The sequence below is a fragment of the Pristis pectinata genome, chromosome 5 (assembly GCF_009764475.1).
Source record: "Pristis pectinata isolate sPriPec2 chromosome 5, sPriPec2.1.pri, whole genome shotgun sequence".
In the NCBI taxonomy this organism is placed as follows: Eukaryota; Metazoa; Chordata; class Chondrichthyes; order Rhinopristiformes; family Pristidae; genus Pristis; species Pristis pectinata.
The window spans coordinates 49,794,983-49,807,730 of NC_067409.1; the positions used below are offsets into that span (position 1 = coordinate 49,794,983).

At 40.0% G+C, this 12,748-nt stretch overlaps 1 protein-coding gene across 9 annotated transcripts in view; it reads right to left on the minus strand.

The window, feature by feature from the left end:
- Window positions 1-12,748, minus strand: part of LOC127570373 (tensin-3-like) — a 326,270-nt gene that overhangs the window by 58,519 nt on the left and 255,003 nt on the right. For all 9 annotated transcript variants that reach the window (XM_052015880.1, XM_052015879.1, XM_052015884.1 and 6 more), the window contains one exon: window positions 3,030-4,292. In XM_052015880.1, coding sequence (XP_051871840.1) covers window positions 3,030-4,292 — 1,263 coding nt within the window. The remainder of the gene's footprint in view (window positions 1-3,029; window positions 4,293-12,748) is intronic.

The window sequence follows — 12,748 nt, forward strand, 5'->3', positions numbered from 1 at the left end:
TGCACCACTTTGGAAATACTCAGTGTATTTAACTATAGGAAATACCGAGTAGTAGCAAACATAATGCAAGTCAGCAATGAAAGATGTGACAGTACAGCATTTCTTAATCCAAGAACCAGAACACTCAGTTTTTCCTATCAGTAATATAGATGGTAAATGTCATGAAGGGTCTGGCCACCCAATCTGATCCTATTGGGACCCAACAATCAGATATTCAGGGTTGGGTTGGTGCAGATCTGGCTCACCATTTTATCCAGGTCGCTTTGATTTTATTACCACATTTCCTCTGACCTTGATCAATATTTTGTGTTTCATCATCAAACAGATCAGCAGCACGTTTCAGATTGATCTCTTTACTGTGAGGGTCCGGTCAGGTATGGTGTTCGAGCTTGCATCAGATTCAGGCTGCCCATGGCCAGGATACGATCAGGGTGTGTTCTAAGTTTACACTTGAGCAGAATTATATTGGAATGCAACATGTGCAGAAGCATTCCCCTTTCACATTCACATCCAGAACGTGTCAAGCAACATCTGTCAATCATCTTTATAATGTTCAATGAGTCATTAGAATCAACAGTTTCTAAAAGCAGTAAGATATTGGAATAATACCAGAATTCCAGACAAGTCCAGCTTTGGTCTATTTACAATGCAGTGAGAGTGATCCTCCCAGTATCAAAGTGCTAAACATTTCCCATTCCTCTCCTAACAACGGCTCTTAAATGACCTCTAGATTATAGTACCATGTAAACTCATTAATCCTCATTGAATGGCTTTTTCCACAAGATGGATCACTTCACAGAGAAAAACATTTTACCTGGAAGCAGCAGATTCCTTCCCATCAATCACAGAACAGTACAGATAGCACCCAGTTTATGCTTCAGGCAACAAAACTAATCAGTCTGCCAGCTTTAAAGCAACATTGTATCATACTATGCCTGGAAATTTTTGGGGAACCTTTCTGCATATCTCGCTGCACTCGCCATAGTTTTGAAATCCTGACAGAGTCATGGAGTCATGATGAACTAATCAAACACACTACATTACAATGAAAAAGTGCTGTCTCACCCAGCAATACTGTTTTCACCCAGACATTAAATTTACCAACCAGCTTCATGAGATAATCATGAAGAAGGCATGCCAGTGGCTCTACTTCATTACGAGTTTGAGGACATTTGGTATGTCACCAAAGACTCTTACAAATTTCTATAGATGTACGGTAGAGAGCATTCTGACTGGTTGCATCACCGCCTGGTATGGAGCCTCCAATGCACAGGGTTGCAAGAGGCTGCATGGGGTTGTAGACTCAACCAGATCCATCACGGACACAACTCTCCCCACCATCGAGGACATCTTCAAGAGGTGGCATCCATCATTAAGGATCCTCACCATCTGGGACATGCCCTCTTCTCGTTATTACCATCAGGGAGGAGATACAGGAGTCTGAAGACCCACATTCAATGATTCAGGAACAGCTTCTTCCCCTCTGCCATCAGATTTCTGAGCGATCCATGAACATGATCTAATTATTCCTTTTTTTTTTGCACTTTTTATGTCTTTGCACTGTACAGCTGCCTCAAAACAACAAATTTCACGTCATACATCAGTGATAATACATCTGATTCTGATTCAGCTGTCATATCGATGATTAATTCATAACGACCATCTTAATTTGTGGCCAACAGTCTACTTCCCCAAGACAACTGTAACATCAGAAGAACTGCATACAAGTTGTACGTCATATGGAAAACTAAATACGTACTAAGTAGAGCAAATATGAGGCATACTCTGCAAGTACTCATGGCATTGCTTTTGATAGAGTATCAAAAATACTATTTTCCAAACATTTGAGTAAAGTGAAAGATTTCCCACAAATCAAGAGTTCTTTACAAACTTCAGTTGCAGCATTGTTGGAGCATTTTAAAGTAAAATTTAGAAAAATAACTTGCTCAGTTTTCTCTCCATCATAATTGACGGAGCTAACTTGTGCTGAGCTCCATTTGTTGGCAGCAATGCTTCATCTGGACAGTTTTTCATGCCCTAATGTGCCTGTTCACAGGCTAGGTGAGCGTGAAAAATTACAGCAGAGTCTGATGCTGGCTATATCCCACATAAACAAATGTGTGCTTCCAGATGCTGATCACATTGACATATAGCTGCCTTTTTTTATGCCGAGAGATCAGCTACGGTATGTTTACCGCCACCTGGCTGAGTTCAGTTGATGGAAGATGACTCAGAATCAAATGCAAAAGGTATGTTCTTTACTGGAGGGTACACCTGGCAACCATTCATCAAGAAGGCATCTTTTATATACAAGGATTAAGTTGTACCTAAATGAAGTATTTAAACCTTGTTTCATGCTAATTTGTAGAATCTGTACTTCCACAGCTTCTTTCACAAATAGCATACCGGCATTCAAAGAAAATCGAGAAAGAAGGGAAGAGTTATTACCCATACACCAAACTATCATTTGGTCGTTACTGCTGGAATATGCAAGGTGTGCATTTTATAGACAGGGTATAACGCAGCTGTAGCACCCAACATAGTCAAGAAGGATGTACAAAGCTTACCAATTTTGGAGTAAGATAGGTGGATGTTTACCCTGTGATTTCTAACGTAAAAGAAGTTCAATACCTCCTGGAGAGAAGTACAGAGAGTAGAAAAAGCTATGGGAAGGCAGATTTGGGTTAGCCACCACAGAAGTAAACAATCCTCTGGACACCATTAAAATACTACTGGGGACACATACCATAATACAAGGTTCAAGTAATAAATCCTCCATGCTGAGCCTCTGAACTCAGGAAATTACCTTTGTGTAGGAATACAGTAATCATATTCCTGAGATTTCTTCCGTTGGATATTTAAGAATGTATTTTATGAGGCGTTTTTAGCGGCACTAAGCAGAGGAGAATTTCCTGAATGTAGTTACAATATCAGTATATGTAGTGACCAGAACTGCTTACTGAAGGGCAGCAGTTTCCTGCAACAAATTTTCTGTCGCTGGTTACTATAAGACTGTCCAGTGAATTTACCTTGTTGGCTGTCACTTCCAGAAACCCTTTGGGTTTGTTCCTCTGATCCTGAATTCACACCGTTGTTTCCTTGCAGGATGATCTCCTTCTTGCTAAGAGAGCCTTTATTTACAGAGTTAACACGTGTAGGAATTGGCACAAATGTGGGATCTAGATCCATTATCAGTTTATTAAGTTGTTCAATTGACTGATCAATATCCAATGTTGGGGAAGATGACAAATCCTGTTCCTCAGATCCCAACCTTGTACTGTCAGCAACCTGATCAGCCTCAGATGGTTTGCGAGCTTGCTTCTCATGCTCAAACAAGACATCAGAGCTTTGGTGGCCTTGTATCTTACTGTCCCCTGACAAGGTACTAAGCCCCCTCTGCACAGCATCCCTACTGCTTGACCCTCGTGTTGGAGTATCCGGAAGCTTGGATGGTGTTTGCGTTCTGCTTGGATCTTCTCCAGTGCCCAGCATTGCAAACCTCAAATCATTTTCTGCTGGATAGGCATACTGTTGAGCAGCAACCATCTGCTGTTGCCGTACCCAGGTCTGAGTTGAATAATTACTCTGATTATAAACTTGTGGTTGTGTTGGCAATGATGGGTTTCTGGGTCGCTGGAAGACATTTTTTCCCTCGGGAACTCCAGCAAATGTTCTGTCATACCCTGTTTCTGTTCCAATACCAAGGTCTGGTACAACAGCATTATGCAGATCATCTCCAGTGTTGCTTCCAAATCCATCTGATAGCAGAGAGTTCTGACTGCTCTTGTGAAAACTGAAGTTTCCCAGATTGTTTGATGGTTGGCCTTCTGAGGAGGAAAGAGTGCCTATGCTGTCCACACTATGCAGATCGTGATTTGGCATTTCATCATCCAAAATGTCAGTCTCTCTGTCCTTTGCTTTCAGTTCGCCATTCACATGAACCTGAGCTGGTACAATGTGACGTACTCCACTGTATTTCACTCTTGTTTCAGTCATATCCTTCAACTGTACCGAATTCTCCAGTCCAAACCCACTTAAAAGCCTGTCCAGCTCAGCTTTCTCTTGCAGGCTTAGCCCTCGTTTAACATTTGGCGGCAAGTGTTCCTCTGTTCGGTCTGTTCTTATGGAGGCTGTGGAGTTTCCAGAGTCACTGCTGACTGACAATGTATGTTCAATCTGTTCAGGTCCTGTGGTTACAGGAGCACCACCAATAGGAATATTGCCCTCAGAGGAACTTTTCTTTCGCACCTTGGCATACAGGCTTCCATCAATTGGGCCTTGGGTGTGTGACACTAGGATAAGAAAGAAGAGAAAGGTCTTCTTAACAAATGTAATGCATTAAACCACTCATTATCAATAATTTTTTACTCCAGGTATTTTTTGGTATTGGGTTTATATTAATTTCCATTACCCTCAAAAGACTGCGATGGCTTCAGACAGAAATTTGTTCCCAAACATTTCAGTAATTCTAGCAGGCCAATTGTACGTACTCAAAAAAAGCCACGATACTGAAGAAAGGTGTATAGACAAGGTTGTCTTTGCTTGGTTAAGTATACAAGCATGAAACATTACTTGGAGCTATAAATGTTTAATTTATTTAATGTTAAAATAATTCACAATGTTAAACTCAAATCCCTTAGTGAAATATACTATGTTTAAACTTGGACTTCAGCTTTCCAAATAGTGGTCATATGTCAAAATGTAAAGATTCATATTTCTTTATCATGTACATATAAATAAGTCCTTAGTAAGCAGCAAGTTACAGGAATTATCTTCACATGTGGCTAACCATAATTTACTTATGACTTCCTTGCTCATGAGTTGGCCTATCGACCCAATGATTGCAAAGACAGCATATTTTACTGCTGACATATCCTTGATGAATCTTACAAAAAGATGCAATCAGAGTGACAAGCAACTGATCTTTTACAGCCCAGGGCACCAAAACTAAGGAATTACAACAGTCATAATGACAGAATGCAGTTTCGTTGGAGGGCATTATTATTGTGTTACCTTATGGACGTTATGGCATTGCACAAAAAGCACACTCTTTCCTGGTGATAGAATCAGGGGTGTCAATAGATCCAATTAATCACAGTCCAACTTATTTTGGATGCTAGTTCCTTATCTGCAGCAGAGAGTCCTGCGTAAATGTTAGAGATCTGGAATGTGTAGTGCACAATATCTGACATGTATATTAACATGCAGTGAGCAGAATAACACATGATAATTATGTTGAACCCAATTAATATATTATAGGGATTCACTGTGATTTAACTTAGACATGCTTCATTCTGAAGCAGAATGGCATAGAAATTTGTTAAGTGCTCTTTACTTCAACACTACGGAATTTAAAGTTAAATGCTATAATGTCCATTGCTAGGTCATTTTGCTTTACTCCAGTAAGATGACCAGGCACTTGCCAGTGTGTGTCATGTACTTGAGGAAGCTTCCTTATCAGACATGGATTAAATAAACCTCATTCTCCATTCAACAGTTCTGCTCTAACAGGAAAACTTTTAGTTCACTCCGTCCCAGGGTCAGTCAACATTGCCTACACTTTTCAGTTTGTGATGTCAACCCAGGACCATCCAGAACCCAACACTCATCCTTTGGGTTCCACCCCTTTCGATGTCACTACGCTGAACCATCCCACAGGAAACATTCTGCCCCCCCCCCCCCACTCCCTCACTAATTCAAGCCTCCAAACAACAGCTCATTCCAACTTGTTCTAAATCTCAGATTTTCCTTCAGAGATTAAAGGAAAATATGTGACACCCGTTGAGTAGTGCCCAAGGGGTTAAAGCAGTAGACCCACAACCAAAACAGTCACTGGTCCTGCTTTCTTGACCCATTCAATTTCAGTGCCAACATGGTCTTTGCTTATGAATCTGAAACAAGGTAGACTGGAAAGATATCCTCCTGTCACATAGTAGATACACGGTGACTTTAAGACCAGCAATGCACAGATTCTCCCAAAAGCTTAGTGAATAGGTATGCTGCCTGGTACACAGGGTATACAAATCAAAAAGATGCAACGTCCAATCCATGCTGTGCCCAATGTATCAGTTGAAAACATGATTCAACTGTGAAGCCCTCCCTAGCCAGTGAGCCCACTGTGCTCAAGCACACAGAACAGTAATGAGGTATTGGAGAGCTGCCAGCTAACTCCATATCCCCATAGAGAGCAGAGGAAAAAAATTGAAGGAAACAAACAACAACCTAATTAAAAGGCAAGTATGCCATAAGCTCCGGGACAAGAAAATAAATTCAATCGTATTATTTTTCTTTGAATGCATGGTTTTGTATTCCTCGGAGAAGGGTAATGGAAGGTAACACAGATCTTAAGGCATACGTGCTTTGTGAGTAATGTGGTTTATAAACATCAATTGCTACCTGTCCTCTAGATGGCATTATTCTGCAGTTAATAAACTTCCGAAGAATTACCATTCTGTACTTCATGTATAAACATTGCAAACTAGACACACAAAAATTACTTTCACACTTGGTAACAATTTTTATAACATGGGTTCAATATGGTTTTCCATATCGAAAACCTGGCACATTTCTTGATGGGTTCTTGGTAGCAAATAGTGAATAAACACAACATTCATAATGTGTTTCTTTGCACACACATCTGGGAGCGAAAATCTTTCATGCTCTAAACTGGATAAAGAAGAAAACAACCCGGAGCTTTTGGAAGAATGTCACTGTCTTTCACTCATACAGGTTTAAAGACCTTGTTTTCCACTTCAGGACCTAAGAATGATTAATAGTCTCAGCAACATTATCAATTATTAGCTCTTTCTCCACAAGTCTACCTTTCCCAATTTTGTTTAATGTTGAAATTCCATAATTACAGATTAACTAAGTTCAATGACCTCTGATCTGAATAATACCCAAAAACATCTGCCACCCTTAGGTGGAAAGGTTTATCTCAACTTCATAACAGGAGATTGAAATTAAGTTACTAAAAATAAATATCTGTTCTGCTGCCACCTTTTTAATACTTTGCTGTCTGGACGGTACTGCCACAGAACCAAATAGAAATAAATGACATAAAGCATTTCAAACTGATAACACATCCTCCTGCTCCTCTTTTGTCATTCACTCAACACTTGTAAAAATAGAAGCAAATTGATTCCAGCTAGGTAAACACATCTGGGCCTCATCCACATGCTATTCCCTACTTGCAATCAGTACAAAACTTACAGTAATAACTGATCCGACGAGATGGTGTGTAGTTCAGAGAACGCAGCTACACCAAACGATTTGTGAAAATATTTGCACATTGGGACAACTCTGGGCATGTTCATTACTACATTCCATTTCACTTTTTTTTTAAAAAGAAAAGCTTTAGCTGTCCCATTTCATTCTCTTTCACCTTTCCCAAACACGCAAGCTTTACAAATAATGATCAATGTTAACACAAACGGCTTACCTTTCACACTGTGTTTCATTACTGCAAGTACTAAAAGCTCCTCTAAAGAGCACAGCTTCAAGGAGAATCACAGCACTCCAAGCTTACAGTGCAACAGCAGCATTGGAAAGAGGTCCTTATTTTTCAGTATGCTGTGTGCTTTCCTCCCACTGAAGGTGACTGGTCTTACAAGATATGCATGAGACTTCACACTGGCCAAATATGGGAATGGAAAATGTAAACAAGGGGGTGGAACTTTTGTGTATGCTCAAGCTAGCCACGAACACCAGTGGAATTTATGCCGAGTGATCAAATTAATACTACACGTAACCTGGTGACTGTGTGTTGAAGGTATTCATTTTGTTAACTCAGTCCAGCTGTTTGGGCAGAATTTTCAGAGCCTTAAACCAGCAGATTGCAGCCAATAAGGCTAATAAGACCAATTAAACCATGCTGAAATTATGCATGGGTTAACTGTGTGCAAATGCTTGATGTTATCAGTGGAATTCCTGCTTTCCACTGTTATATGTCATTTTAAAAGGGGAGGCTATGTAACAGATTCAGACAGTTTCAGAAACAAATTTACATTTATATAACAGCTTTCAGTTAGGAATAGATTTTTAAATTTGAGGGGTTGTTGGACTAGAAGCCGATGTAGATCAGTAACAGAGGGAGGATGGATGAGGAAGACCTGATTGCCAGGCATGGATGTGGATGAGCTAGGAGTTTACAGTGGCCTGCCAGAAGAATATTGGATTCATTAAATCTGAAGTTTCAAAAGCAAAATCAAGCACTTTAGCACCAGATGAACTGATGCAAGGCAAGACCCAAGTACTGTTATGAGGTGAATGTAGACCAAGGATCAACAGCCCATGTAACAAACTGAGGCATTATTTTTCAAATTCAGTCAAAAACAACAGAATCTTGAAGAGCTGTACGCATGTAATCATTCAATAAAAGGATAGAGGTACACATTAATTTGTAACAGTGAAGCAAATTACTGGAGGTAATAAGTGTAAGTGTGTGTGTGTGTGTGTATGCACGCGTGCACACATGCATGCACGTATTGTCAAAAGTGTATTAAAGAAGTGAAAGTGGAAAACTGCTATTTACTCACTTCTGAAATCTGATCACTAAACTCTAAAGGACCCTTAGAAAAAATATATGAAAGCTGTATTTTTTTTACAAAAAATAGCTGTTCACTCTTTAACCTCATAAGGCAAACACTTCCCATTCCCTTAAGTCAGAAGGCTGGACATATTTCCTCACAGTCTATCCTCACAAACTACTGACCTTCAAAGCATCAGTTTTATCTAGGAATCCCTTAAGTTCACATACATGCCCCTGTCTCTGCCAGGAGTAAAGCCTATGAGGAGGGCTAAGCAGGAACGTTATTGCAAAAAAATCTGACAGCCTTTGTGCCTGGAACAACTCTTTGAAAAACTCAGTGAAGTTGTATTTGGTGCCAGTGAGAGACCTGCTGAGGCCCAGCATCAGGTGAGTCCTGACAGGCAATGGTGGAAGAGTCTAGTCCTTACCTCAAGCATCAGGGAAACTGCGATACATCACTTGTCACTTCATTTAAGGAACTGTGACTGTCCCAGTGATTCTATGTGCACGTGCACATCATCATTCTCTGTTTGACGGATCAAAGCCACACATCTTCAAGAGTTGCATACAGCCCCAGAATTAAGGAGTCTTGGAGATGAAGACGATTTGGGGTCAGCAATTCAACTAAGATTCTCAGGTCACAACAGCCTTGTTTAGTCTCAATGGCACGGGAAGGTGAAGTAATTGGTGGCTGGACACAGGAAATTGTAATAGTGGCTTTTATTGTTCTAGTACGAAAATAGAGTAAATTTCCACTCCTATGCAAACTCCAAGTGTAACTTTTATTGGAAATGTTTTAGCCAAAAACAAAATTAAATTCTAGATCGGAATTGAGGGGAAGAATTTGTCCCTGACCATTGAACTCACACAGTGGTCAACAGAAGCAATCGAATATTCTCAAAACATGAGCCAATAAAGCTGATGCGCAAGAAGCAATACCATAAAGATATACATCTTCCCTCTACTATCGACTAAAGTTGAACAATTTCACATATACACGCACAAAATCAGCATTAGGAGACCTATCCATATACTCATAGCTTCCTAACAAAACAGCTATGAAATAAATGATAATCACCACCCCCCCCACCCGTAAACAAGCGCACACTTGAGATCACACTCAAGCTACTTACTGTTTAATGTCAAAAAAGCTAAATCTTCCTCCTTCCAACAATTCCAAAGTAGACTGAAGTAACTTAATAATTCTACTAGTTTCATCTTACACCACAAAACTTCAATTTAATTAAATAAAGTAGAAATATTAATTCTACCACACAACCAGAGAGACCACCTTCCCTCTTGATGAAATTGTTAAATTTCATGCTGTTATTTAGTGCTATCAATACTAGTATTTTCTACATTAAGTGTCCTGTTCACTTAACAATTGAGGACAATTAATTCTAGATAATTAATTATTTTAAAACTAAGTGCTGGAAACACTTAGCAGGTCAGGCAGCATCTGTGGAAAGACAAACAGAGTTAACGTTTCAAGTCAATGACTTTCATTGTTTTGAAGGAAATCTGACAAAAGGTCCTGGATCTGAAACAGATGTGACCGGACCTGCTGTGTATTTCCAGCATCTTCTCTTTTTATTGCATCCATCTTATTGTTGGGAATGTGTAGTCATTGTTGATTTGTTTGGCCTCTTAACAGTGTACCTGAATGATGTTAAAAACTTCTGACAAGTCATTGGGGTAGCATGATGGTGCAGCTTACAGCTCCAGGAACACTGATTCAATCCTGACTTTGGGCTCTGTCTCATTCTTTGCAGCCAAATCAGTTTCCTCTGGGTGCCAATGTTCCCTCCCACGTCCCACAGATGTGCTGGTAAGTTTATTGGCGACTGTAAATTACCCCTCAGTGTAGGGTAATGACATAAAGAATCGGGGGGGGGGGGGGGGGGGTTGATTGTCAGATGCGAGCGATCGTGGATTGCAGGGGTATAAAGAAATAAGGAGCGGAAGAATGGGACGAATGAGTTTGCTCCCCTCAGGGGCTGACATGGACTCAATAGGCTGAATGGCCTCATTGGGGCCATGGGTTGATGGGTAAATTAAGCTATTATAGCTGTTTTCAGACCCCTTATACCTATTGCCAACTTATGTCAAAGGTTACATGCATGGCATGGCCACAGCAAGTTGTACCCAGAGCATTTTCCAAGACCAATGGACAGGAAGATCTGCTTTTACTGCAATCTTCCAAGGCATGCTCTTTTTGCAGAAGTTGAGATCTTTGCTGACGATAGTGTGATGAAATGCCACTGTTATGCTTGTTGAGCTTTGCTCTGCTGTGTGAAATAGCTAAAATAACTCCAGCAGAAGATTGCACGAATGACTCGCTGCTCATTGCATGACTGGCACTTGGAAAACATTCCATAATTCCTCCTGGCCTGCATGTCCCTGCTCTGAATTATGTCACACATAGCCCATCAAATTTCCATGAAAACAAATCCATATGCCTTTCAACAGCTTTTTAATTTTGTGCCATAGCCTTGGGGATGTGTCATTGTGCTCCATTTTAGTTCTGAGGCAGATGGATGGCAACGTGCAGCACGTCTCTTTGTTGACTGAGATTGCATATCATTGTCATTGGTTGTGGTTGCTTCTTTAGAAACAAAGTGGTGTGTGAAGGCTTTCTGCATGCCGTCACATGGAAAGCAGCTCAAGTGCCTGAAAGTATTTCCTAACACGCGAAGCAACCAAATATTTCCTGCAAGTCTCTTGCTCATTTTCTTTGTGGCAATCTGTAAAAGGTGAGCCGGCTGGGGAAGGAAATATCTTGCAGTCTTTTACACACATTTGAAACACAGAGGTCGAGGTGGTCAAAATCTGACATCATAATTCCTCAATTTAAAATTTGCCCTTCTTATCTTGTCTAACCTGGTAAGGTCATTGACCTATTCTTATAGTCAGGAACTAACCATTAGTTGCCAGAAGTAGCACTCACTGCAAAAGCAATTTCCTTCTGCTGGAATTAGATCATCTTAATCATAACTTTCAAGTACAGCAAGCAACGAAGAAGGTAAAGAGGAAACTACAAGAGGATTTGAGTACAAGAGTAAAGATGATTTACCCAATTATAAATGATTGTGATAAAATAGCACTTGAAATATTATGTACAGGTCTGGTCTCCCTATCTAAGGGAACATCTATTTGAGACAGAGGGAGTGCAAAAGAGGTTCGCTAATTGATTCTTGGGTTGGCTTGTTTATCCCTTGAGGATAGATTGCAGCTATATTCTCTTGAATTGAGGAGAATGAGGGGTGATCTCATTCACAAGTACAAAATTCTCACAGGGATTGACAGGAAATAAAAGAGTATAATGTATTCCCTGCAACAAACAGTCTGCTGGAGGAATGTTTCGATCTGAAACATTGACAATTCCTTTATTCCCCACAGATGCTGTTTGACCCACTGAGTTCCTCCAGTAGATGGTTTGTTGTTCCAGATTCTAGCATGTGAAGTCTCTTGTCTCTCTGATGTATTCCCTAGCTGGGATAAGACAAAAGGAATTAGTCACTGACCATATTCAAGACTGAGATTAATAGATCTTTGAATATTAAAGAAATCAAGGAATATGAAATGAGTGCAGACAAGTGATGCTAATGTAATAGGTTAGTCATGATCTTACTGAATGGCAGAGAAGTCACAACTCAATAAGATCACTGCTGATTTTTTAGCAAATAGTAAAAGGGGCCAAATGGCTTCTTTTCCTACCTTTTTTTGTGTACTTTTGTCCTTCAGGAGCATCCTTCCATTTGTGCAAAAAAAAAGGCGCTCAAATTCCAACACTGACCACCTCAAATGAAAGGCTGTTTATTATGAAACCTCAGTGCCACTAAGAAAAATTTTGAAGTGGTGCAAACGATTCAAGCAAAAAATGAAGATGTGCCATTTCGGCCACACAGTCACTTTAATGTTGAGACAACAATGAAGTCTTTCCCCCTGCCCTAATAGGAAAGTGCCCATGTCGAGCACTATAGCATTGTGAGTTGATATTTAAAAGTAAACTGAATTAGAAAAATAGGATGGATTGACATTGATAAACATTCGTTCAGTCTCAGCTTAAATCTTCTGTCAAGTCTGTGTCAACTACCTTATATCTCAAATGTATGCAGCCCATGCCCCACTTTTCATTCATTGTACATTATTTTGCACAGATTTTCACTTATTTTTATCTTAATGTTAATTATTTAACATGTTCATCTTGAAAGGACG